Genomic DNA, 26,415 nt, shown 5'->3' on the forward strand with positions numbered 1-26,415 from the left:
CAGCACCCCACCTTACTTATTTGAAGTTCAATTCTATCTGAGAGCTGATAGGTTTGGCTTTTTCAGCATACCCCTGTGTACTGATCTTTGTTACGTATACGTGTTCTCTATTTTTGGATCAAAAGACCTTCAACCAAGGGGATATTACTAGTCACTTAGCCATTTGTACTGCACTGTAGTGCCCAATAATGTAATGCGTCTGTTCCTCCACAGTTAAGCTAGATTGGCTGTGAATCAGCGCTATGAAATACCAGCCCTAAATGTGCACATTCAGAGTGATCAAACCCTCATCAAAGATTTTCTTACTTCAGTTTCTGTAACAGCCACAACATACTCGGAGGTGGGTTAACTGATTAACTGTGACCGAACCAGGATTTCACAATCATTTGGGGAGCTCTGTACAAATCTCACTAATATGTAGCAAGGAACATATCTCTCGTTTGCTAGAAATCGCCCACATCAAAGACCACCTAAATCGTCCCAGACCTTCTAATCTTCTCATGAGACCCTGAAACTTAATAGCTTCTTGATGATTTTTTACAGCTTTTGTAGCGGGAATCAACTCTCATTACCAGAAGTACTAGCAAGATTACTCCGCCTGAATCTGCCTGCCTCATCTTTCTGAGATTCGCTCTCCAATTTACAGAAAACTAACACAATTTGCTCAACACTACAGAGTAGGTTGCATGTGTATCAAATGACCTTGCATTTATTAGACTATAAAATGCTTAAGGAGAAATTGGTAAGAGTCAGAGTAACACATTCTAAGATAAGGTCAGGCTAGGACCAGCAATCTGGCCAGAGATCAAAATTTCACCAGGATCCTGGATAGCATTGACACTAAAGTTACGTTATCAAGATTATACAAAATGGAACAAAAAAGGTGTGACCTCATATGCACATTTCATGTGTTAAACCCCGGCCAGGCGTTATCCTCGGTCACACTCTGCCTGCTACTCATAGCCATACAATCAATTTCCATGCCTATGCAGGTGATTGATACTGACCTCGTGTGGTTGCTTTTTATGTTTCTTGCTAATAAACACATTGTAGTGTTCAGTTTTGAGACATGAGCATTCTGCAGTAGTCGAGTTTCAGGGCTGCTTGACAGTGAGAGGCAGAATACAACATTTTGGACAGTAGCGTTTGGAGACTTGTTAAAAATCACATTTTCCCAATAGTAACTCTAAAGAAACTCTGCTCTTGCTAACTCTTGGACGTCACTTAGACATCAGTCAATAAACTATGTCACTAATAGAAATTAACTTTTAACTTTATACAAACCCTGGTTTATATGTGGGATAATCGTCTAATATGGTCCAGTGTTTCCACAGTTTACCGTTAAATATGTTTTTTTTTATACCACTGCGTTTTGTGAAGTAAAAGCAGCCAAACATGTAATATAATTAAGGGCATATTTGCAGATGAACATAATGAAATATGCCCTTTATTACCATTGTTTAGTGTGAAGGGGACATGACTCACAAGAGGCAAAGCCCTCCCTGTGCAATGATAACAAATAGCATCTTACTCTTTCTGCACATCTGCATATATACTTTGTGCCTATACATTTGTTCACGTTTCTTTGTTTTAAAGGATGAAAGAGGTTAAATGTATGTGAAATAACATTGAAGAGGCCTATTGACCATAAGAAAAAGTGTTTGCATGTGTAAACAAATTGGAATATGTGATATGTAAGGCAGTACACAATGATTTCCTCATGTGAAGTGTGCAAACAAATGTGACATCGATTGTTGTAAATAATGTGTGAATGTCTGTTTAATAATAACATTGTTGTAAATAATCTGTTAATGGGCATCATTTAGTTTCACTGCCATGGTGGAAATATATATGCCACTGTATCAGGAGGCATCTATTGTGAAAGGTTTGAGACGATCTGTCTACAGTACTCTGTCCATTCAAACAGCTCTATTGGGCTTTGGATTTTCGGTATTCTAGTCCCAGTGTTATGTAATTTGTTTTGTTACACAGTCTGTGCGCACCAAATAAGCATCAGCCACAAAGGTCTTCTTTTCTAAGTAATTCAGTGGTGATAACGGGGTATACACTCACAGACAGTGTAAGAGTTGAACCTGGGAAGAGATGTAGGGCCTGTGTTTTTTTTTTTTAATAAACTTTTTTATGATTTGCAAATAAATCGTGCATCACAACAGTATCTGATGTGTTATAACAGGCATTTAAACACAGGATGAGACCAAAACACCAGTTAGAAGTACATCATGGCTAACTCCTCCCAACCACCCGGCTGCTACAGCGCTGTGTTTTTGTTCGTGTGGACCATTAGCTGGGATAACAAGTTTTTGTGCTGCTCGGTGTGCATGCATGGGGGGGTTGAACATGGAGAAATCTGAATAGCAAAGCTTCGCGTGAGACTTCCTTCCACCTCACGATGGAAGTTCGTGTGTCCAGGAAGTGTTCGGCCTGCTGTGACAGCGGTGCTTATGGGTCTGAGTGGTGACTCCCAATTGAAAGCTAAACTAGAAACGAGTGTGGATGGATTGGGAGTAGAAAATCCGAAGACAAACGTGTTCCTGCTTTTTATTAATAAGGTGTCAAAACCTGTACCCCAGGGAAGGACAAATAAATGTAAGACGTCACAAGAAGAAGAACTGCCTTCATACACCTGCAACGCTGCCACCTTGAACAATCACCAAGCAAAGATCACCAGGAAACGGTCGTTAACGAGAGACAAGGTAAGAAAGGGGACGCTTTTTTTCTGTTATGTACGTTATGTCTCTCACCTGTGCGTAGTGCGTTGTAGTTTTTAAATAATGTTTTTGGAAATTACATGAACATTAAAATGGGGAGCAGGCCGCATATGCTGCAAATCAGATTTTAAATGTATTTTGTGGTTTGACTCTTTAAAAAGGAAAATATATGAGAAATTCATTATCGCACTTATCTCTTACGATCAAGTCAGCAGTTTCAGACACGAGTGTTTAATTTTCTTCCTGTGCCAGTGAAAAAGCATACGGCTCGAAATGTCATTTTTAATCTAGTTAATTATCTAATGCACATAATGCCATTGTGCTTGCACCGCACAGAACGTGACAGGTTGTACCCCTGCCCCCACCGCGGGAGAGCAGTCCGGCCGGCATCGGGCCATGTGGTGGCTCAGTTGGCAGTGCGCGCGGCAGGAGCTCGGAGACTAACGCGGGCTCCCCAGAGAGCGCGCGCCTCCCGTCTCAGAGCAGAGTATCGGTGCCCTCGGGCACAGGCCTCGCGCGCGGCTCCTCACCAGAGCCCTACCTGATGGCGGCTCGCCACGCTGCGTTTGCCTTTCACTGGCCCCATGAAGCTCACCCAAAGCAGCCTTTCTTTTTTCCAAATTCTGTTTTCAAAGACCTTAAACTCAATCTTATAGTAAAATATGGACATTACTTTCCTTGCAGCCATATGGCTAGGATCCGGTAAGAATATTATTTACTCCCATTGCTGTATCTCCGTTTGAAAGCTTTCCTTTTTTACTAAATACAAGTGTTCATGACCTCGGTATTAAAGTCAAGATTGGGAAAGATTTGCCCTCCGTAGCAAAAAGACAGACAGCACACCACAGAAGAGAAATAGACCAGTTGTGCATAAAACCCAAAGGCACCTTTTGGATAGAGCCTCGTCTATCGCTGTATCAGCAAATGGCTCGACACATCAAAAACTACTTATCTCTCCTAAATATTGTAAAGGTTTCCCACACCGTTCTGAGGAGATTGAGACTGGGTAGGGGGCAGGAACTCTCAACAAAATAATCATACAATAACAAATACTTTTCTATCTGCCCGCAGTCACAGAGTTCGATTAAGTGGAAAAGCCAGCACTAGAACTCTGGCCTGTTGGTTGCAAAGTCAGCTATTTAACCAATAAGACACACCTCCCTTCTGCATTTGTATGTAAAAATATGTGAACGCTTTTAATATTTACAGATAATCTAAATTTTCCTTTTCTCTGTCCCATTTGTTAGTTCATGTAGTGTGTACACACACTAGAAACATACACCCTGCTACCTTCCCCAGATGTGCTTATAAAGGATCACCTTTATCTAGAATGTTCCTAAGTAGGCTACCAATCTGTCTAACATGCCTTGATCAAAGCTGCATAAACAGTATTGAGGTTCGTAAGAAATGGGACGTGAAAGAAGAATCACAGTAATGAAATTTCCTCCTTGTCTTTTCGCTATCCCATTGCTTACATCAGGAAGATGTGCCCATAGCAGGTGCATGTGACATAGCCCATCAAAGCATCCAATTGGCAAAGGGACAGTTCAGTCACAAAAAATGAAAGATCGAAGTGAGATAACCAACACAGCTCAAGTTCCAATTCTAAAGAAGTCTACAAGTAGTGAAGCTCCAAATTGTAAAAGACCCAATCAATGCGTCTGGAGTAGAAAGCTCCCAAAAGAGCAGACACAAGTGAGAGCAGACCCAATGAGGCAACAAGCCAAAGCCAGCCGCCTACTAGGAAGCCTCTCATAGACACTTACTGGTATGGAGAAAAAATTCAGATGGGACGACAAGGCAGTGGCTCAAAGGATAGTGACCAAGGCCATTAGTGCCTTGCAGAAGAGCAGTCATACTCTAGCTCAAGCAAAGAGGACAGTTGAGGAAGCAGAACATTTTGAGCAGAAACCGGAATGCTAAACAAAAAAGCCAGGAACACCCTGAGCACAATGCAGAATTCCCTAATACATACCCAGCACAAAGCAGGGGTGGTGGGCCCCACACAGGCACCATAGCGTACCCAAAATGCTGCGATTACTTACCGATAATAGAATTACTCTTAGTCCTCCTCTCGCTGTGATGACTCACTCAGTGAGGCCCCTGTGCCTCCAATCACAACAATTTCCCTGCATACAAAAAATCGCTTCCTCCCCTCCTTACTTCCTGTTCAATACCAAGCCCAAACACCACGCAGTTGGAGTGGCCGAAAAAGACGGGAGAGAAGGCACGAGTCATCACTGCGAGAGAAGGACTCAGAGTAATGCCATTACCGGTAAGTAATCGCAGCATTACCCCTTCGGCCCTCTAGCCGTGATGACTCACTCAGTGAGATGTACCCAAGCCAATAAGCGAGACAGGACAACTGCACAGGATATGCAAATAAGCTTAAGCCATCGGCCAAAAAATTGTACAACACGGAAGCCAACACCATGGAACCCAGTGAATCCGAAACTACCGGACCCTGGACCCCCCGACAATGAGACCCAAAGGAGAATAAACCTCCCAAGTGGCAGTCTGTTGTAATGTAACACTTGCTCTTAGCAGTGCTTGATGCATTTCTTTTCATGACATATCTAGGGTTCTATCCCTCTGTTGTGCTGCGGTTGCGGATTCCACCAACGGCAGTTGGTACTGTGGCTGGCGAAGGTGGGATCACGCTCTGTGTGCTCTCTTCAAGAAGAATAAAGCAGTGTTCAAACGTTTACTGTGTCCGTGTCATCACCACAGTTTCTTAATGCAAAGCCAGTCAAACGTTTCCTGTGTCTGTGTCATCACTACACAGTCCAAAAGAAAACCAGCACAGAAGCACCCAGCACACCAGCCAGGGTTGCAGACAGGCCCCAAGTAGACCTCTCCCATTATCTTAAGAGGGGAAGACAGACCAACTGCTGAAAGGCAAGCAGAAACTTGACTAGATCCACCGGTACCAGCCAGAGTCCAAGGCAGACCCCACATACGGGCAGGACCAAAACACAGAATCAAAGCAGAGGAGAACAAAACACCAGCACCAGGAAGATCAACACCGCCCTCCGCACATTAAGCGAAGGAAGAGCCACCACCTCATGAGATGAGGCCAGGAAAGAACACCAGCAGAAACACTGCCAACGGAGGAAGAAACGTAGCCAGCACCGACAGCACCGAGCCGGGACCAAACCGCAGCACAACGAGGCCCAAACAACCCAAAAAAAAGGAGATAACCAGACAGAGAGCCCAGGTCCTCCTAGGCGGCGGGATTAAGGCACAGTCCCCAGAAAGACTGTTGTATAAATAATCCAACAAAGAAGTAAAGGAAATAATCTTCTTTATTCCGCACAGGAAACAGGTGTGTCTTGTCCAGCAGCAGTAACAGTACTGACTGGAATTTAGCATCAGAACATAGACTATCTACAACAACATTCTAATACATCACTAAGCTCTAAGAGAGAATGTGGATACAACACATCCCCCTCTTTATAACAGAAAAACAAAAGAGAATACAAAGAACATACTGTGTAAAAAGATCAACAACTTACTACCACTTACTTACTACTAAAAAAAAAAATTAATAAGAATCATCAAACGACAAAATCCTTCAACCAAGAAGGTAAATTCCTCTTTCTTCCACTCCTCCCGTCAACTACATTTGTACATGCCCTACTAAGATCACTACTAACTGCAGGTACTGTCACGTGGTTTTAGGCCACTCCCTATTTACAGTGCTAAGTTAGCTCAATCACGTTAGCTGTTGGAAAAACATCTTGTTGCTTATGCTGCCTTTGCACCCGACACTTTTGTTACATGTTATTCATGTGAGAAATGCAGACTCGTCTCAAGTGAATGTTATTTATACATCCTTAACAGTTGCTAGTGCCCTTGGTCTGTACATCGAGTAAAGAACTGTTCTAGGACACTAGACGGTGCCGGCTGATTATGTTCAGGGTGATCGTACCACTGTTTAGTCACAACATGCACGCAGCCGCAAATACCAGAATGTCGTGGGCTTTAATATCACAGCGCAGCATATTGTTAAGGCATTCGATAGAAGAGATGTTGCAGAGAACACTGAGCTGATCCTGTGATGTGATACACCCGAGCTGATCTATACGGTATGGGGTCCCCTATGCAAGCCTATGAGACCTTCTAATAGTCTAATAATATATTATTAGTTGCTAGAGAAAGGAGGGTGGTTGTTTTCCACTGTCATTACAATATGATCGCTCCTTTCATTTTCTATGGTATTGTAACAATGCTAATGGTAATGATCTTAACCATTTGTCTGCTTATGTTAGCCAAAGTACTGTATAACAGGACTCGAGGTTTATGAATAAATTCTTTAAACTTTACTGTGTCTTAGTTATTCTGTTGTGGACTAATATATATGTGCAAACGGGTATTTCGGGTTCCCACCATTCCTGAGAATAACTAAGTCGCATGTTCTGGGTTGTCTATACATTGGGACCGCCGAGCTAAATCTCGGATAACGAATGTGACACTAAGCTAGTCGGATAAGGGGTTCTTAGTTCTGAGGGGAGTTTCTGGTACACCACAATTCTCTAAGGTTCTGGTTTCCTGCGCATAGTTCTGTGCATACGCAGAATCCCTACAACATGGCGCACCTAACGTTTGGTCTTAATATCTGAGATGCCTTAGTAGTGCTTTTTATTAGTCCATAACGCCCTCACTCTGGTTTCCGGATAACGGGAGTGACGGTTTAACCTACCTAGGTTTTAGGCTATAGGTTCTTTCAAGCTTGATAATAAAAAAGGTTACACTAAACTAAGCCCAAGTGCTACTAAAGATCCTCGTTGTATCTTCTTTTTCGTCCTAATGGCGGTAGAAATTCCCGCTCATAGTAGGCTGTCTCTACGTGCTCATTTGAGGACGTACGGGGTGCCTGATGACGGGATGGCAGTGGTGTTTGTCGTGAGTGCAAGTGCCACTTACCCTTATGAGTTGTTTTACTCTTGGGTTACCTTTGAGGCTGTGGAAGATGTCGATAAAACGTTCCACAAATACACTGCCACGCCGGTGCCTCTACATTATACCCCATATATGGCTTTAGAAATTCCTATTACAACCTGGCAGCACACTATTTGGTTTAATGGCGCCCTCCCCCACACGGTCACCCCGGCGAGACTGGGTCCTTTGTCTATTGAAGGAGCTACTTGGCCGGTGCTGGCCGGACATACACCTCATCCACGCTACCTGACGGTAGGAGTGGATAGCTTACGTATACTACACACGACCCTGATTACGGTCCATAGGGCGTTAGTGCAGTATGTGTCGCGCACTGTACAGGTGGGGGCACCTGCAGTTGCGGGACACGGGGCTGATCACCATCATGCGGTTGTGATCAGTCCTGTAATGGTAAACGCGGTTGTTGGCAAGCGCCCCCAGAATAAGGATGAGTATCCTTATTGGCTTGCAGAGAAATTCGATCAACTAGAAGCCGTGTTTCCTAACACTAGTCCTGTGGATAAACACAGGATACTCACTATTACTTTGCCGAAAGAACTAGTCCCAGACATTGTCGATTGTGACAATTGGGGCAAGGTCTTTGCCGCGACCTATTCGAAGTGCTTCGGCACTACGTCTATGTCGGTACTACCTTCCGTTATCAAGAAAGTCCAGGAGGACCATGGGGCGGAAGCAGCTATTGAATTAGGAATGCGGCTTATCGACAGCTTCGATATAGTATGTTCCATAATAATGGGAAATCTCAAAGGAGATGCCATGCAGTTTCAAGTGGGAAACATGATGGCACTTATTGCGGATGACGATAAGCCGAGGGAGTTTGCAAAAGTTATTGCAAAAGCCTATAGGATGGTTGGACGTAGTGCCCTAGGCGTGAAACCCGTCATCAAAATTCCTGATGTAGTACAGCACACTAAAGTGAGTTCGTCTACAAAAGACGATAAACCCAACTTTCCAAAACAAAATTGGCGAGCTAAAAAACAAGATAAACAGCAACAGAAACAGGAGACTCGTCCTGCGTCCCCAGTTCAGGCATATGTTGAACGCACTTATGATTTGCGTGATCGTTCTCGTATTAAGTCACCTGATAGGTTTCAGGTTCCTGACCAGCGCTCTCCTCGTTCTTCACAGGAAACAGCGGCTTCACACTTTGGTGGAGGAGACCGTGGGAGAGGCCGGGGTGCTCAAGGTCGAGACCAGCCCCGACAGGAGGACAGAAAAGGCAAGCAGGAGGATTCTGCACATCCACGTCCTCCGTTTCAGAAAAAGAAGGTTGCTGCAATCTCAGCGAAGTATGCCTCAGATGGTACGGACACAGCTTCTGAACATGAAATGGGCGCTGACGCTGCTAGACAGCGCGGCGGAGGTTACAGTAGTGCGGGGAGCACTGCGTCCATTTCTGGAGGCGACAGCAACTAAAATCTATGTAACAGTAGAAACTGCTGATACTCGCGTAGCCCCCCCTGAGAGATTATTTGACATTGTCCTCAATATTGAGGGTGACATACAACGAAAAATTAACGTGGTATTTTGGGATAATCTAACGACCACCTATGATATACTATTGGCGGAGAAAGATTGGCCCCCGGCTTTCGTTCTAAACGCTCCAAGGGGGAAAGAAGTTATTCTTCCTTCTTTTGGACACGTAGTGCCCAAGGAGGAGTCTAAGAAGTTGGCCGAGGAGTGGGCGCGGGTGCTTGCACCTGCGTTGTATCGTAATCAGGTGGGGTGGGATAAAAGTTCTACCCTCCACGAATTTCCATTGCGGTCCGACCCCCAGCCTCAGCCCCAATACCCTATGCGTCGTGAGGCTAGGTCTCACGTCGCGGCTATCCTTGAACAATTGGAATATCAGGGAGTAATTGAAACGTGTGTGTCATCCATGAATAATCCTTTATTCACTGTAACGAAGCCTGACGGATCGTACCGCCTAGTTTTGGATTACCGGCACTTAAACTCGCACTGCCGGAATTGTGCGGTGCAAAATACCCATAGTTCAGCCCTCGTAGATAGTCTTGTGAGAAAAAGGTTCAAAACCACACTCGACTTGTCCAATGGTTTTTATTGCCATAACATATCCCCTCATAGTTATGAGTGGACCGCTTTTACTTCGGGTGGTAAACAAAAAGTGTTCAAAAGACTCCCAATGGGCTATAAAAATAGTCCTGGGGTATTTGCTGCTCGTGTGGTCTCTCTCTTAGAGATGGTAGACCCGGAGGCGTACTCGTACGTTGATGACATCTACTTAACAGACGACGAGTTGCTTCCACACCTTGCTCGCGTGGACAACATAATTTGTATGTTTGCGGACTTTGGTTACAAGTTTAACTTTAAGAAGTCCCACATTGCCGAGTACACAGTTTTATTCTTGGGGTACGAACTCAACAATGAGGGCCGAGGCTTGGCTCCGCAGTTCCTTGAGAAATGCGCACGCCTTCGTATCCCTACGACACTGAAACAACTACAATCATTGCTGGGCTTTCTGAATTTCGGTCGTACCTATATTCCTGAATATGCCCTGCGTATCAAGACACTATATGCCTTGGTGCAACCTACTTTTACCAAATCTTGCTGGCTGCCAGAACATTCGGCTGCATTACACTCTTTGCAGTCTGACCTTCTTACTGCGAAATATTTACAAACTCGTGATAACCACACAAACCTGGTCATAAGAATTGTACCGGGTGTGGAGGGGTTCACGTACTTAACATACAATGAAGGCGACACTGTCCCCATTGCTTACAAATCTCATTTATATACTTCGGCTGAAATGCGTTTCTCCACTGTCGAAAAAGTTTTGACGGCGGTTCAGATGGCAATCCTGAAAGAACGAGCGCTATCACAGGGGAACCGCATGATGGTGGTAACACCATTTCCTGCCCTGGAGGCAGTCACTAAAGCTAGTGTGCCGAATTCTAAAGCTTTGCATCCAAGGTGGATACAATGGGCGACCTCCTTAGCCTCGCCTGATGTCGAATACATTTTTGACGCTGGACTTCAGACTCAGGAGAGTTTGGAGTATGAATTAGTTCATCCGGCTCCACTTACATTGCGCCCGTTGGAGGAGTTCAATTGTGTCATATACACTGATGGGTCCGCGCAGCCCGCAACTGGATCAAGGCACGCTTATTCAGCGGCTTGCGCAATTGTTGTTGGTACTTTCGTGAATGGTGAATTCGTACAGGATGCGGTACATACGCAGACTTTGGGTGATTGTACCGCACAATTGGCGGAGCTTAGAGCTCTGGTGCTTGCACTGGAGTTTGCTGATTACAGAGTCACAACTCTTATAGTGAGTGATTCTTACTATTGTGTTCAATCTTACAACGACAATCTGATGTTTTGGATTGCGAATGGATTTCGTGATTCAAAAGGTAGCACAGTGAAGCATAAAACGCTTTGGGCTAGGGTGGCTGAACTAAAATGCAGTCGACCCCTTGTGAATGTTATTCACACTCTTGGTCACCAACGAGTTGGCGTCCATGCTGTCGGTGACAGTTTGGCTGACGAGGCAGCTAAAACAGCAGTGGCAACATACTTAGTAGCAGCAGTTACAAGATCCAAAAGTAAGATCGATGATGACATCTTGGCAGCTATTGCTGCATCAGAGACTGGGACGGACTTCCCTAGAGGTTTACCTTCTCGATACCATTATCACTTAAGTCCTGATAACGTCCCATTAGTGAGAATTAATGATGTTGGGGATAGGGTTATTCCCAATTCGGACTGCAGGCCCGCTTTGGTACAAGCTGCGCACGAGGGTGTTGCGTCTGCGCACGCCGGAGTGTCCGCAACTGTGTCACTGTTGCAACAGCGTTATTGGTGGTACGGTTTGTACAAACATACACGGACTTATGTCCTCAATTGTGGGATTTGCCAACAGATAAAGCCATCTACGGTGGCGCGTCCACCACAAACGCAGCTGCATATATCTAATCAACCACTAGCGTGTGTTTATTTAGATCACTGCGGTCCTTTTTCCTCGGACACTGCGTACAAGTATATCTTGGTTGCAGTAGATTCGTGCACACGTTTTCTTTGGGTGTGGCCACACAGGAGTGCTGATGCCAGGACTGTCATCAAAGCATTGCGTGTCTTTATAGGGAGTTTTGCATGTGGCACCCTTCACTCTGATCAGGGCCCTGCGTTCGCCTCTAAGGCTTACAAAGAAGCTATGAGAAGTTTGGGGGTCCAAGTCAAATTTTTGTCTCCATACCGGCCTGAGGGCAATAGTGTTGTGGAACGAATGAACCGTGACCTAAAGCAATCATTGACAGCCAGGGTGTTAGGTACTGGCAAAAACTGGCTAGCCCATTTGTATGACGTCCAACGTGCACTTAATAATCTCCCTAGAAGGTCTCTGGGTGGGAGGACCCCGTACATGATGCTCTTCGGAGTTCGAATGTTTGTTCCTGACCTTGAGGGTCTCGACATGGCGGCGGCAGCCGCGCCTTTTGACTTAGATGACCACTGTACTGTCTTACAGAATCTTCAAGAAACAAGAGACACTCTAGCAAAAGAACACGTATCCTCTGCGACCGAAGCTGGACTTCAGATTCCGGTAGTCGGCTGGCTACCCAGAGTTGGTGATTTGGTCCGTGAGAAGGTGGAGAAGAAGAAGGAGTTTGGCCCCTCTTATCGTGCACCAGTGCCGGTGCTTGGAGTTGAGGGTACCCGCACAATTGTTTTGCCTCCACTTCCTGGTCACAGAGACAACAGGTACATTTCAGTTGACAATGTCAAGCTACACAGGGTGGCCGATACTCCATAGTCTGACACCTTCAGTTTCTTGCCCTTCAATGATGCGCAGTTCTGTAGTGGTTCCACCATCTGACATCGTGCCTGCGGTTGCCATTGAAATGCAAGTACTTTCTGATTCTGCTGTTTCACCTGCGGATGGTGCTTTGCCTGATGATGCTGAGTATTCTTATCCTGCTGATGTCCCTTTGTCCCTTTTGCAATCAACTGACATTGTCCAGTCTAATTCTTCCTTTGGAACTGAATCATTGACTTCCACTGCCCCTTCCAAATTTTCAAAATTTTTTGCCTGGTTCAAGAGACAATTTTTGGTTCCCCCCTGGATTTACATTTGGCTGGTGCTCATTTGCATTTTTTTGTTCATGTCCATTGGTTTTGTGGTGGTGTTTTTTAGGCTGATAAATGGACACTACCTGGATGAACATTCTACAATTAGTTTAATTAATGGAACTTTGGCCCCACATTCATCGTCGCACATCATGAAAAGGGACCTGACTTTTGTAAATATCACCGCCTGGCCTGTCCGTGATGGAATAGCATGGGATGTAGTTAAATTTCAAATTCATGGGCCGACGGAAGTGATTATTGTGCCATCTGTATATCGTGTTTGTATGGGAGATGTGGTGAAACAAGACATTCGGTCTGATGATTGGGATGTTAAAACTATAGAGACGCTGTTTTCTGATTTGAAATACTATGCCACATTTGATGCTGAGGATTTGTATTTGAATAATGAAAACTATGCAGAACAGTTTTGTTATCAACATTATGGCACACATTTTCTTCATAGGGCAAACACATTTCGTAGTTTCGTCAACTTTACACAGTGGGAACATTGCCCAGCGCCGAAGATTGGTAGTTCAAAAACATTGATCGAAAATTTTTCGTATTTTTCAGATTTCAGTGTATCCAATAATGCATCTTTTTATTTTAAACTTAGAGACGAACCTATTTCAAAGGTGCGTTTGACCCACACTAAATTGTTGTTTTCTAAGTCCTTCATGGATGATTTGGCAGTTGGTGGGTATGACATTTGGAAACATACTATTGATCTCAAATCGGTTTGGGGAACTAAATCTTGGCAAGTACAAGGTACAGAAGCTTTACATCGTGCCTGCCTCATCCCAAACCACATGTTATTTTTAAATTCTACAATTTTTCAGACAACCTGTTTAGGATTGGCTATTTCTAAAAAATTAAATTCCCCCTCGATCCCGGATCTGAGAGCTTACCCTGGTTGGGAGAATCACACAGATCTGTCCCTTACTATGTTGCAGTCTTTTATTTCCAATTCCACCTTCAATATTAGTGCATTAGACCCTAAAGGTTGGTTGGTATGGCAGAAAAGTTCGGATAACTGTCAGCGTAGATTTTTGGGGTTAATTCCCGGGTATGTACAGGATAGAGTAGACCCACGTTTTCTGTCCTCACACACTGTCACTACCTACTCGGTAGGTAAATTGTGCCAGACATGGTTGCAACATTCCACATTAGATTCAGTTAAGATTCACTTGTCACGTTTGCATGACAAAATTGATTTGAATGATTTTGTTAAGGGTCCCGCATTGGGTAGATCCAAAAGATGGGTGTATGCTGTTTACAACGAGGTCTGGAAGTTGTCGCAGATTGAGGCTGCTTCCAGACTCCGTGCAATTGACCAAGCCAATATGGAAAAAGTATTGGCAGTAATAGATAATAGTATTAATACCTTATCTTCAAGAATATATACATTGGATAACATTGTTTCATCTGTTGTAGATATTGTCCAGGACGATGTGTCTGTATTGTATCATGGTCAAAATCAATTGCGTTCGATAATGCAATTTGCTTGGACTTTGCAGACGTTAAAGGCGGGGAAAGTGCCGTGGGATTACATGAATATTTCTTCTTTATTCCGCCCATTTAATCTGACATCAAAGCAGCAATTCATGTCCATGAAAGATGCTACATATTCACTACTGCATATAGAAAAGTTAGAACCTTTGCCTTTTTCTGTTGCTGAGTCGGATTATGCTGTGTGGCTTGTCCATGGGATGGTCACTCTGCCAATTTCTATGTATAGGTTTAGTTCATGCATGAAACATTATGCCTTAGGCAGATACGAAAAACTTGGTTCTGCGTTCTTGCATGAGGTATGGTCTCTCCCATTTACATATCGATGTGGGAGAGACGGCAAAGAAGTTTATTTGAAAGGTGAGGAGTGTACATCTGCTCCTGATCATTCTGTAGTATGTAGACATATCCAATTACATGGATCGTGTAATATGAATGCCCCTAATTTAGCTTGTATATTGAAGGGCATTCCTGTGCCAGTTATAACACCGTCATTTACGCTGCTTGCTAATGGTAGTTATTTGCTTTTAAATAGTGAGGCTTGCTGTGGGATGTTAGCTGGAATTCCCTATATTGTTTCAGTTTCACGGAGAGTAATTTGCTGTAATAACGTGCTGTTCCCACCCCCGCAAGGCCGACTGGATATATCCATCTGGCCGACGATTCCGACCTTGAAAGCAGAGTTCAATAGGATGAGCAGAATAAGGGCTCTTTTGTCTCAAAAGGAGGTTGCATTGACTTCGTCACGTGAAACATTTCTCCTTCAGGTGGCAAACGCTCGCACGGAAGTTCAAGCACTTTTGAATACTGACCTCCCCCTCCATTTTGGCACACTAATACACACTATCTTCAATGCTTCTTCTACGACTGGTCTGGTCCATTTTTTTAAAATTGTAGGCTCTGGCCTTGTGACGTCTTTCCAGTCTATTTTTGGTATAATATCAGCTATTTTTCATTCTATTTTTTCTGGTGTTTTCGGAGGGTTTCCTCTGATACTCGCATTAATTGCTGGCATACTACTGTTGGTCTGCGCACTACGCTATGGCTGCACAACTTGCGCTTCTCGACCACAGATTCAGCCTGTTCCATCTGCGTAGCCAGATGTGGGAAACTTATGGGACTTTACCACTGGCTACCTTGAGTATCGCTTATGGATTATCCTTCCGGTTCCCGTATTTCACTTGTGTACAGCCTGTTTTTCACTGTCTCGAATGTCCGTTCCAATGGGCTCTGGATGTGTGTTTGTCAAACTTGGTGTCACCTGACCTGGATTTTGATCAACTGATGTATCCCTTAGTGGTTCATGAGTTTGACTGTTCTGGAGTCGGGTTTATGGCCTTGGGTGCGGCGCATGGAGTCCTTGGATTATGGGATATCGAGAAAGCAGCAGTTGACTTCCTGGCACGAAGTTACATCGAGATGCCTGCTTCTTGTCCACGTGGAGTGCTTGATGCTCATTTCCCGGTGGAACACGTGTGTTCTTTTTCGTTGCTGGATTGGATGACAGCCAATTTTGCGGATGACTCCAATGATTTTCTACTGGAAGCTGCAGCTACATATGCTGCTTATACCTTCTTAAATTGACTGCCGGATGGCAAGTTCAATGGAGTTAAATTTTTTCTATCTTCTCACAAATGATCGTTGGCATCTATGGACGATGGATTGTGTTTTTACATTTTTTTTTCTGTCTCTCTCTCTACTCTTCGAGATTTTTTCTTCCTCTGACTTACTGAACTCACATTTCAAGTTCTTTAGTCTGCATCGTTGATCTTGAACTCTGCGTTCTGCTAAAATTGTTCGCCCCTGGTTACACAGTGGTTCGATCAAAGGGGGATGTCACGTGGTTTTAGGCCACTCCCTATTTACAGTGCTAAGTTAGCTCAATCACGTTAGCTGTTGGAAAAACATCTTGTTATGCTGCCTTTGCACCCGACACTGTTGTTACATGTTATTCATTTGAGAAATGCAGACTCGTCTCAAGTGAATGTTATTTATACATCCTTAACAGTTGCTAGTGCCCTTGGTCTGTACATCGAGTAAAGAACTGTTCTAAGACACTAGACGGTGCCGGCTGATTATGTTCAGGGTGATCGTACCACTGTTTAGTCACAACATGCACGCAGCCGCAAATACCAGAATGTCGTGGGCTTTAATATCACAGCGCAGCATATTGTTAAGGCATTCGATAGAAGAGCTGTTGCAGAGAACACTGAGCTGATCCTGTGATGTGATACACCCGAGCTGATCTATACGGTATGGGGTCCCCTATGCAAGCCTATGAGACCTTCTAATAGTCTAATAATATATTATTAGTTGCTAGAGAAAGGAGGGTGGTTGTTTTCCACTGTCATTACAATATGATCGCTCCTTTCATTTTCTATGGTATTGTAACAATGCTAATGGTAATGATCTTAACCATTTGTCTGCTTATGTTAGCCAAAGTACTGTATAACAGGACTCGAGGTTTATGAATAAATTCTTTAAACTTTACTGTGTCTTAGTTATTCTGTTGTGGACTAATATATATGTGCAAACGGGTATTTCGGGTTCCCACCATTCCTGAGAATAACTAAGTCGCATGTTCTGGGTTGTCTATACATTGGGACCGCCGATCTAAATCTCGGATAACGAATGTGACACTAAGCTAGTCGGATAAGGGGTTCTTAGTTCTGAGGGGAGTTTCTGGTACACCACAATTCTCTAAGGTTCTGGTTTCCTGCGCATAGTTCTGTGCATACGCAGAATCCCTACAACAGTACAGCAATATTTTGGTAATTAGGTCCATTAATATCAAAGGGGATCTGTATCTAAATCAGTTTTACATTTCACTCCTAAATGACTCTACTCTTTTCAAATTCCACACTTTATCGTTCTCTAAACAAACAGTATTCTTTAAAATTTCAATTACTTTTTCTGGCTCATAAAATCTACTGACACCTTTTGCGACCTTTGTTGGTTTTTTGATTCTTACCCAATCACCAACTTTTACACAAACCTTTCTAACATTAGTACGTAAGTCATAATAGTCTTTGCTCTTCATTTGATTTTCCATTAGTCTTTTCTTCACAATTGCAGGTGACCACTCTAAAACTGTACTTTCATTCAACCAAACAGGATTAAACTTGGATCTAGGAGATCTACCTCTCATCATTATAAAAGGTGATAATCCTGCTACATCATTTTTAATAGTTATTCTGTATGCCCATACAGCTTTTTTGACGCAAATCTCCAATCAGTTCCTTTTGAAACTACACTTTGTATTGTCCCTTTCAACACACGGTTGAAACTTTCAACTGTGCCATTTCCACTAGGATTATAAAGTGCTGTGGTTTTGTGTTTTAAGCCAACCCTAGTGAAATACGTTTTGGCTGCTAATGAATTAAATTGTACACCATTATCACTCAAAAGAGTAATAGGAATGCCCTCAGATAAACACACTTGGTCTAAAAATTCCAAAACTGTGTTAATGTCCGCTTTACTTACAATATCTATAATGGGCCATTTGGTAAATAAATCCATTAAAACAATAATGTACTCTTGTAACTCACCAATGGGACCCATAATATCAATGGCAACATTTACCCAGGGTTTATTTGGAATATTAACGTCAGACATAGGGGGCCTTAATGTGTGGAAGGTTTTATCTGAAGAGGAACAAACAGTACAATTGTTTACAAACGCTTCAACTGCTTGATCAATAGAAGGCCACCAGAAAGATTCCTTAACAACGTTTTTCGTCCTTACCACACCAAAATGTCCTACATGGCATAGACTCAAAATCCAATTCCTCATGCCAGCAGGAGGAATTACTCTACAACCTCTAAAAACGATGTCATTTTCTAAGGGTAGCTCAGATCCAACTTCCCAGAAGGCTTTACACTCCTTTGACAGCGCCTCTTTCTTTGGCCATCCTTCAGACATGTACCTGATAATTTCTAGTAAGTCTTTGTCTTCTGAATGTTTTTCAACCCACATTTTATGTTCAATAGCAGATGAGCCTGAATCATGCACAAAAGCAACTTTATAGTAATTCCATGGATCATCCTGACACACCTAAAGGATTCGGTAATCTTGACAAGAAATCAGCAATTAAATTCTCTTTGCCTGGAATGTAAACCATTTTGTAAACATAATCTTTAATCCTCATAGATAATCTTGCCGAAGAATAAGAAATGCCTTCAGTGGAAAGTAGTTTGATGAGTGGTTTATGATCACTGCGAATGACTGCAGGCTTACCCCAAATGAAAGCTCTAAAATGATCAAGTGTCCATGCACAAGATAATGCTTCTCGCTCAATTATAGGGTACTTTTCTTCTGTAGGTTCTCCTTCCCATGAATATTCTTTTGAGAGAGGACTGCCCCTAAACCCTTATTACTTGCATCTACAGTAATGTAAGTGTCTGAATTAGGGTCAAAGCTTGTTAAATGTGGTACCTTTTCTAAAAATTCTTTGATGTACTGGAATTCTTCCTCACATAAAGAATCCCAACAGAATTTAACATGTTTCTTAAGTAGTTCCCTGATTTTGAACACTTTCCCTGCAAAGTTTGGAATAAACTTTGCACAATACTCCGCCATTCTCAGGAAGGATCTTACTTCGTCCTTGCTCATGGGAGACGGTACATTTGCAATAGCATTGATTAAAGCAGGTTTGGGTTTAACGCCCTCTTCACTGATAACATGACCTAGGTAAGATACATTTCTCTCAGAAAATATACATTTGCTTAACTCAATTGTTAATCCTTTACTTCCTAAAATACTTAATACCTTATGTAGCCTCTCATCTTGTTGACATTTGTTCTCACCAAAAACTAAAATGTAATCCTGAAAGAATAATACACCATTTTCTTTCCCAAACAAGTTATACATAAGTCTTTGAAATACAGCCGCAGCCCAAGCCAGGCCAAACGGCATACGCTTGTATTGAAAACAATCAAAAGGTGTGATAAAGACCGTGATTTTTACAGACTTTTCAGGTAGCAAGATCTGGTGATAATGCACTTGAAAGATCGACGCACCTTTGAGGCAAGACACCAATTCAGTAATTTTAGGTAAAGGAAAACGAACATTAAGTATATTATTATTAACAGATTTTTCAGTTACTTCATCGAGCAACCACAACCAAAGAAATCCAGTCAGAAGACTCCACAGGTTCCGATGACATCCATATCTTTTAACCTTTCAAGTTCCTTGGCCACTTCTTCTCGTATCATAATAGGTATCATTCTCATTTTATGTACTTTAGGAATTGCATCCTGTTTAAGGATGATCCCATGCGCAAATTCCTCAAGTATGCCTAATTGTTCTTCAAACACATTAGGAAACTTCCTTTCCATTTCCTTTCCAATGGATATGGCTTCATCCACTACTAAAACTTTGTCAATGCTATTTGGATCTAAAATAATATGCAAGTTCCCTTGATCGGGCCAGCCCAGTACTGATGGGCCGCTGTTTGCCACGTATAACTTTCCTCTTGCACGTTTGCTGTTAAATGCGAAAGACAACCATCTATATCCAATGATATCTATTCTTTCACCAGTGAAGCTTTCTGGATTGATATCTGATGGAGATAAGTACTCTCCCACTTTTCCTGTGAATTTGTTTCTCCATACGTTTTCGTTCACCATTGTAAAAGGTGAACCCGAATCTGCATAGATTTTTATCCTAACACCACCAATGGACATATTGCATTCAGGTTTTCCTCTTGTGTTCTTCTCACTCAATATTGCGAACAAACTTCCTTTCTTGAAGATTTAAGACACTTCCCTGTTTATCATTATCCTCCTCATTCTCACTACTACTTGAACTTTTAATATTGTGAACACATTTTACCTTAAAATTATTCTTGCGTCAAACTTTGGCATAATGTCCTATAACGCCACAATTTATACACTTTTGTTTGATAGCAGGGCATGATTTACTGTACACTATGTGGTCTTTACTGCCACAACGATAGCATTTCATGAATGCCCCGCCAAAACTGCCTCCCTTCCCCTTCTTTAACAGCTCCACTGGCTTCCAACACGCAAACATTGCTGCATCGTCCACAAGGCCTTGCTTAACAATGGTCCTCTCTACATCTCCATGAAATTCAAGCATTACGCCCCTATGAGGACCCTCAGGTCAGGAAGCAAATCGCTTCTCTTAGTCCCCGGGGTCAGGAAAACAAGGCTAGGCGGGAAATCTTTCTCCTACCTCGCTGCCCTCTACTGGAACCAGCTCCCCATTCACCTGAGACAATGTCCTGACTATCTGTGCTTCAGGAAACTTCTTAAGACTGCCCTATTTTAATAATGCCCGCCAGCCCGTCTAGCAGCACAGTCCAAAGCGCAGAGATACCGCTTAGGGGGTGATTCAGGCGCTATATAAAACCTACAAATAAATAAATAAAATTTCCAGTCTGTGTTAGTCATTTTCCATTTTGAGTCATATTTCTTATTATGCTCAACTTTCCGAGAACCAACTTTACATACACATGACCCATCCTTGTCTGGTTGTTGTAGTTCTGTCGCACACCTCCTAGACATTTCTGCCTTACGTACAATATTAACAACTTCATCTAGAGGTGCATCTCCGTTAATCCATAATCGTTACTGAATGGTATTATTATTGCTATGCGTTACTAGCTGATCTCTTATGAAATAATCATGGTTGGCACCAAACTTGCAGTCAATAGCTAACTTTTTTAGTTCAGCAACGTAGTCATTAACTGCTTCACCTTTAAGTTGTTTGCGTTTAAAAAATGAAATGTATACCTTGTAATTCCAATACAAACATTTGGTGTGAAGTACTTATCTAAATCCTGTAAGGCCGCTAAAAATACATTTGCATCACCTCCAACGATGCTTTTAGGCATTCTATTATAAGTTTTTAACCCCACTGGACCTAAGGAGAGTAAAAGAATTCTCTTCTTTTGCTCTGCTGACATTTTTTTATTTTCATCAGTTGCTGCAATGTAATTGTCAAAATACTCTTTCCACTCTGTCCACTTCATAGTAGGTTCACGACCAGTTACCCAAAAACTGTGAGGAGGATTAATGGTAAAGTTTTGTTGAGCCATCTTACTTAAAGGTAATTCAAATATATCTTAAATGAATTTTGCAGCATAGTACTTTTTCTTTACTGTCTCTCAAAATGTCTATTAAAGTTTAAAGTAAAGCAGGAAATATAATGCAATTAAACTCCCACCTGTTTCTTGTGTTTCCGTCAATAATAACTTGTTAAATGATATCGTAATCAAAAACACCTTAGAAGTTGTTTACGTTGCATTGTTGAAGAATCTGACATTCAAGTAAATGATTAAAAAAAAATGGCCTCTCTCTCGGGTCACGTTGCGTGACCCCGACGTAATTACAGCTTATGTTGCGTACGCTCTTAAGTGGAACTGTGTTCAGCGCACAGTCAGGACGTGCGTCATTGCATTGTAGAGCTCCGAATGCAAGACGCGAGAGTCATTTTAAACGTTGCGCTTCTCCACTTGAAAGATGTGATGTCAGAGATATGTTTCCCAACGGCAATACAACTCTGAAACACAGTGGACCTCTGTGTTCAAGGTAAAAAACAAAATCCAAACTGAAAAATGTCCTTCTTAAATATGCGCTCCTCCAATCAATTGAAATCCTTGTTTAATCCTTGTTTTCCCAAAACGGATTTTAAATCAATTTTTGCTCCAAATGACGAAGTGATCTTAAAGTGAGAGATTAGGAGTTCATCCGCCAGCTCGTCGCCAATAAATTGTTGTATAAATAATCCATCAAAGTAAAGGAAATAATCATCTTTATTCCGCACAGGAAACCGGTGTGTCGGGTCCAGCAGCAGTAACAATACTGACTGAAACTTAGCATCAGAACATAGAATACCTACAACAACATTCTAATACATCACTAAGCTCTAAGAGAGAATGTGGATACAACAAACACCCCGTCAAGGCCAAGCAACAAAACCCCACAGAAGACAAGGGCACAAACTGAGGAAACTAGAGAGCCCGCAACACCAACTGCAGAACCCAGGGAGGACACACCACCAGCAGGACCAGACCTAAAGTAGAAAAGGCCACAAAGTACCTGGAGACAATACCCAGGGCCATCCACCAGACCACCCCAAGGGGATAGGAACGCTGACACAGTGGCCTACCAACCCTAAAGATCGAGAAGGCCAAGACCCAACTGAAAACAGCCAGGAGGAACCCCCAACAATGGAGGAAGAGAAACGGAATGAGAAACCAAACTCGCCCGAGCACACCAGGCCTGAAATTGCGCTTAATGCCGAGCATAGGAATCCCTAGGCAGCAACCGACCTGACACCAGCACCAAAAAAGACACAGAAGCCGAGAAATCTTGTGACATCAACACCCTCCCGGCCAATCTCCAATCCCACAGCCCCGGGGTCATGCCAATGACAGAACCTAGAGACACGGAAACTGCAGGGGGGCGTACAACCAAAGGAAGCTCCACTCCAACCGCACCACACCGTCTTTCAGAAGTGGAAACCAGATCTGGGCCATGCCAGAGCAGCCAGCACAACCAAAGCCGTCGCCTTCTGTACCTGAAACATACTACCCAAACGGAGAGAAAACCACAACCGAGCCAAATGCCAAGGACACGACAGGGCATTTACGCCCATCTCCCATCCTGTGGAAAACAACTGGGGAAGAAGACATTGCAGCGTCACACACAAAAACACCAGAGGACGACCCCCCAACCGACACATCCTGAGAAAACCAGGGGAAAAATACAGAAGCCCAGAGAGGGCAGAACTCTGCTCAGACGACAGGTCGGACAGGTCCAACCTTCCTGAAGAAAATGGCCTGGAGAGACCCCACAGATGAAGAAGCCCACTGAAACAACCGATCCGCAACAGCAGACAAAGACAGAGCACCCCTTCCACCCTGCCGACTGTCAGAGGACAAGGTAGTGGTGTGGTCCTGCAAGAAGAAGACGACCCAGCCCACAGCGGAGGGGAAAAGTGTCGGAGGCCCGACTATAACACCTCCAGGATCCACCAGGCTGAAGAACGAGTACTCCAGAAGACATGCCAAAGGCCACTGACCCGGAGAGCTCCTGAACAGGCCCCCAACCACACATGCTGGTAACCACAGTGAGTATCAGAGGGCACAAAGAAAACCCCTCTCAGGATGTAGGAAGGCAGCAGCGGCTGGCTCAGTTACCTCCGGATCCTCACCGACAGAGGCAGAAGGCAGGACAAAACACATATTTGTGGCCACCAGAGCCTCAAAATGAACCACACGAGGTCAGTGAGTGGCCACTGAGCCATGGGCACCAAAAGTGTTATGGCTGCCAGATCCCTGCACTGGCAACCGGAGCTAGCACTGTCCCCTGCAGAAAACAGACCAGGGGAAGAGAAGCCCCTGAATCAAACAGACGACCAGAGATGGGAAGAAGGAAATCCCCTGTGGAGGAAGAACAGCCATCACGGGTGCCAAGACAGAGGCACCACTCGTCCAGCAGACCTCAGACTGAACAGAACCTGGAAATGGAAACGCTGTGACCTCACAGTAAACTTCAGAGTCCTCAGGTAACCGGGATGAACAGGATAAAGAAGACATGCTACCCGAAGATTGAACATTGCCACAAAGCCACCAGGCAACACCAGGAGAATAAGCCTGCTGCGACCACTCCGTCAGTGGGCATAACAGCACACACCCTTCTGGGAGAAAAGCAGCAGACAGCATTCTCCCCTATCACCAGGACATACATCATGCAGCAAAGAGGAAAAGAGTGCACGTAAGCCAGTATTACAGAACCAAACTGTTAGTGATATTCAGGGAAATAGAAACCGAAAGACACAAAAGAAAGACATAGGATGGGATATAAAAAGTCGGTGAAGCCTTGAACACGAGCTGCAACGGAACAACGTCCTGCTTATTTGTTAAACCAGAGGCCACAAAACACTATAGACCCAACGAGTCGCATGAATACCAATCACAACGCAAAAAAATACAAAGGCTGACCACGACTGTGAAGATTGCAGGAATCTCTGAGGCAGGACTTGAATCCCCATCTGGAAAGAGGCGCTGAAACCATAGACCAGCACCATTGAGCCATGCTTGCATCACACAGGTGTACAGCACCATGAATCCCACAAAGGCGTCAACAGCAACCCCAGTCCATCACTAGCGCCTACAACAGTCTACCCTGCAGGCGCAGTACTGCCCCCAGGGAAACAGTGCCTGCTTCTTCTACCCGCACACACCAGGCAGAAAACACAGAAACAAAGAGACGCGGGGCATGCATATACACCATTTCCCAAAATTACGTCCTCTGTAGGCGCCAAGCAGCCAGGAGGATGCCAAAATCTCACCCCAAACCCCACCGCACCGCAAGCAGGAACAGAGAGGCAAATAGAACAACTGCTCCAGGTCTTTGAACAAGCCGCACCCGGCCTGCATGCACAGCTATGTGGATGCCGAGCCAAGTTAAAAGAAGCACAGAGGTAAAGAAATCTGGCGTTGCCACTGAAAAGCAGCAAAACCGCCTGTCGCAGATTGCCAAGGAGGCACAGTCACCCTGGGAACCAAGACATCCCCCAACCAGTTAGAGGCAAGCATAGCAGACCTTCAACCCTGGCGCGCAAGAAGGGTGAAGGGAGAAGGATCAGAAGCTGCTGCACCGCAGGCAGACACCTCCTCCCTCACACACTATACACTCAGTCGGCTCCCACTGAAATGACAGGAAATGCCTGCCCATTGTGGCTGCACCACAGGCCACATGGAACCAGGAAGCCGGAACAGACCTGTGCAGGCTCACAACCCTGGGAATGAAGGATGTGTGGGCCACGCTGGTGGTGACAGTCTCCCCGGTCACCAGGACACACCCCATAGACAGCTTGGAACTTTTTTGTATCATTCAAGAACTCACCAACCCATGCAGCAAAGCCACAGACATTACCCCATCCCAAGAACTCTGCGACAAGCTTGGAATCTATTTCCACCTCAAGATCAAAAACCTCTACGACAACTTTGTCGACCAGGCACCACAGACGGCCGCTCGCCCCCCAGAAACAGTAGCCAGCCCACCATCTCCAAATGGACACTGATCACGGCCTAAGACACCGCCTCGACCATGAAAAGCATCCACTCGGGGGCCCCCACCGATCCCTGCCCCCCTCATATCTACCACAGAGCCTCGGCCGCCATCGCACCCGAACTACAACGCACCACCAACACCACCTTCAAAACAGACACCTTCCCAGATGACTGAAAGCATGCAGAAGTCAGACCCCTGCTCAAGAAGCCCACAGCTGACCCCACCGACCTCAAGAACTATCGGCCCATCTTGCTCCTCCCCTTCGCAGCCAAAGTTGCAGAGAAAACAGTCAACAGGAAACTGCCACGACTCATTGAAGAGAACGCCGTCCTCGACCCGTCCCAATCCGGATTCCAAAGCAACCACAGCACAGAGATCGCCCTACTTGCCGCCACAGACAACATCCACACCCTCCTAGACCAAGGCCACTCCGCTGCTCTCATCCTACTCGACCTATCAGCGGCCTTCGATACCGTCTCCCACCGCACACTAGTCACCAGACTACATGACACAGGCATACAAGGAACAGCCCTGGACTGGATTCGATCATTCCTCACCGGAAGAAGCCAAAGGATCAGACTCCCACCCTTCCTCTCCGACCCCACGAAAATCACTTGTGGAGTCCCACAGGGTTCATCACTGAGCCCCACCCTCTTCAACATCTACATGGCCCCCTTCGCAGCCATCGTCCGACAACACAGCCTCAACATCGTATCCTACGCCGACGACACCCAACTCATCTTCTCCCTCACCAAAGACCCCACCACTGCCAAACTCAACTTCCAGAAAGGAATGCAAGACATCGCTGTCTGGGTGATCAACAGCTGCCTGAAGCTCAACGCCGAGAAGACAGAAGTCCCTGTCCTCGGTACCACCCCTTCTGCATGGGACAGCACCTGGTGGCCGACCGCCCTTGGAAGCCCACCTACCCCCTCAGACCACGCCAAGAACCTCGGCATTGTACTCTACTCATCACTCACCATGAACCTACAGGTCAACGCCATCACCTCTAGCTGTTTCAACACCCTCCGCATCCTCCACAAGACCTTCAAGTGGATCCACCCTGAGTCAAGGAAGACAGTCAACCACGCACT

The 26,415-nt window shown here is 44.4% G+C and overlaps 1 protein-coding gene across 4 annotated transcripts in view; it reads left to right on the forward strand.

Moving 5' to 3' along the window:
* Positions 1–26,415, forward strand: part of USP45 (ubiquitin specific peptidase 45) — a 1,582,349-nt gene that overhangs the window by 1,223,450 nt on the left and 332,484 nt on the right. For 3 of the 4 annotated variants that reach the window (XM_085611114.1, XM_085611117.1, XM_085611115.1), the window contains exon 13: positions 2,571–2,714. The exons of the other annotated variant lie outside the window; for it this stretch is intronic. In XM_085611114.1, the coding sequence (XP_085467240.1) occupies positions 2,571–2,714 (144 nt within the window). The remainder of the gene's footprint in view (positions 1–2,570; positions 2,715–26,415) is intronic. 4 annotated transcript variants of the gene reach the window in all.

The sequence above is a fragment of the Triturus cristatus genome, chromosome 6, assembly GCF_964204655.1.
Source record: "Triturus cristatus chromosome 6, aTriCri1.1, whole genome shotgun sequence".
Taxonomy (NCBI): Eukaryota; Metazoa; Chordata; class Amphibia; order Caudata; family Salamandridae; genus Triturus; species Triturus cristatus.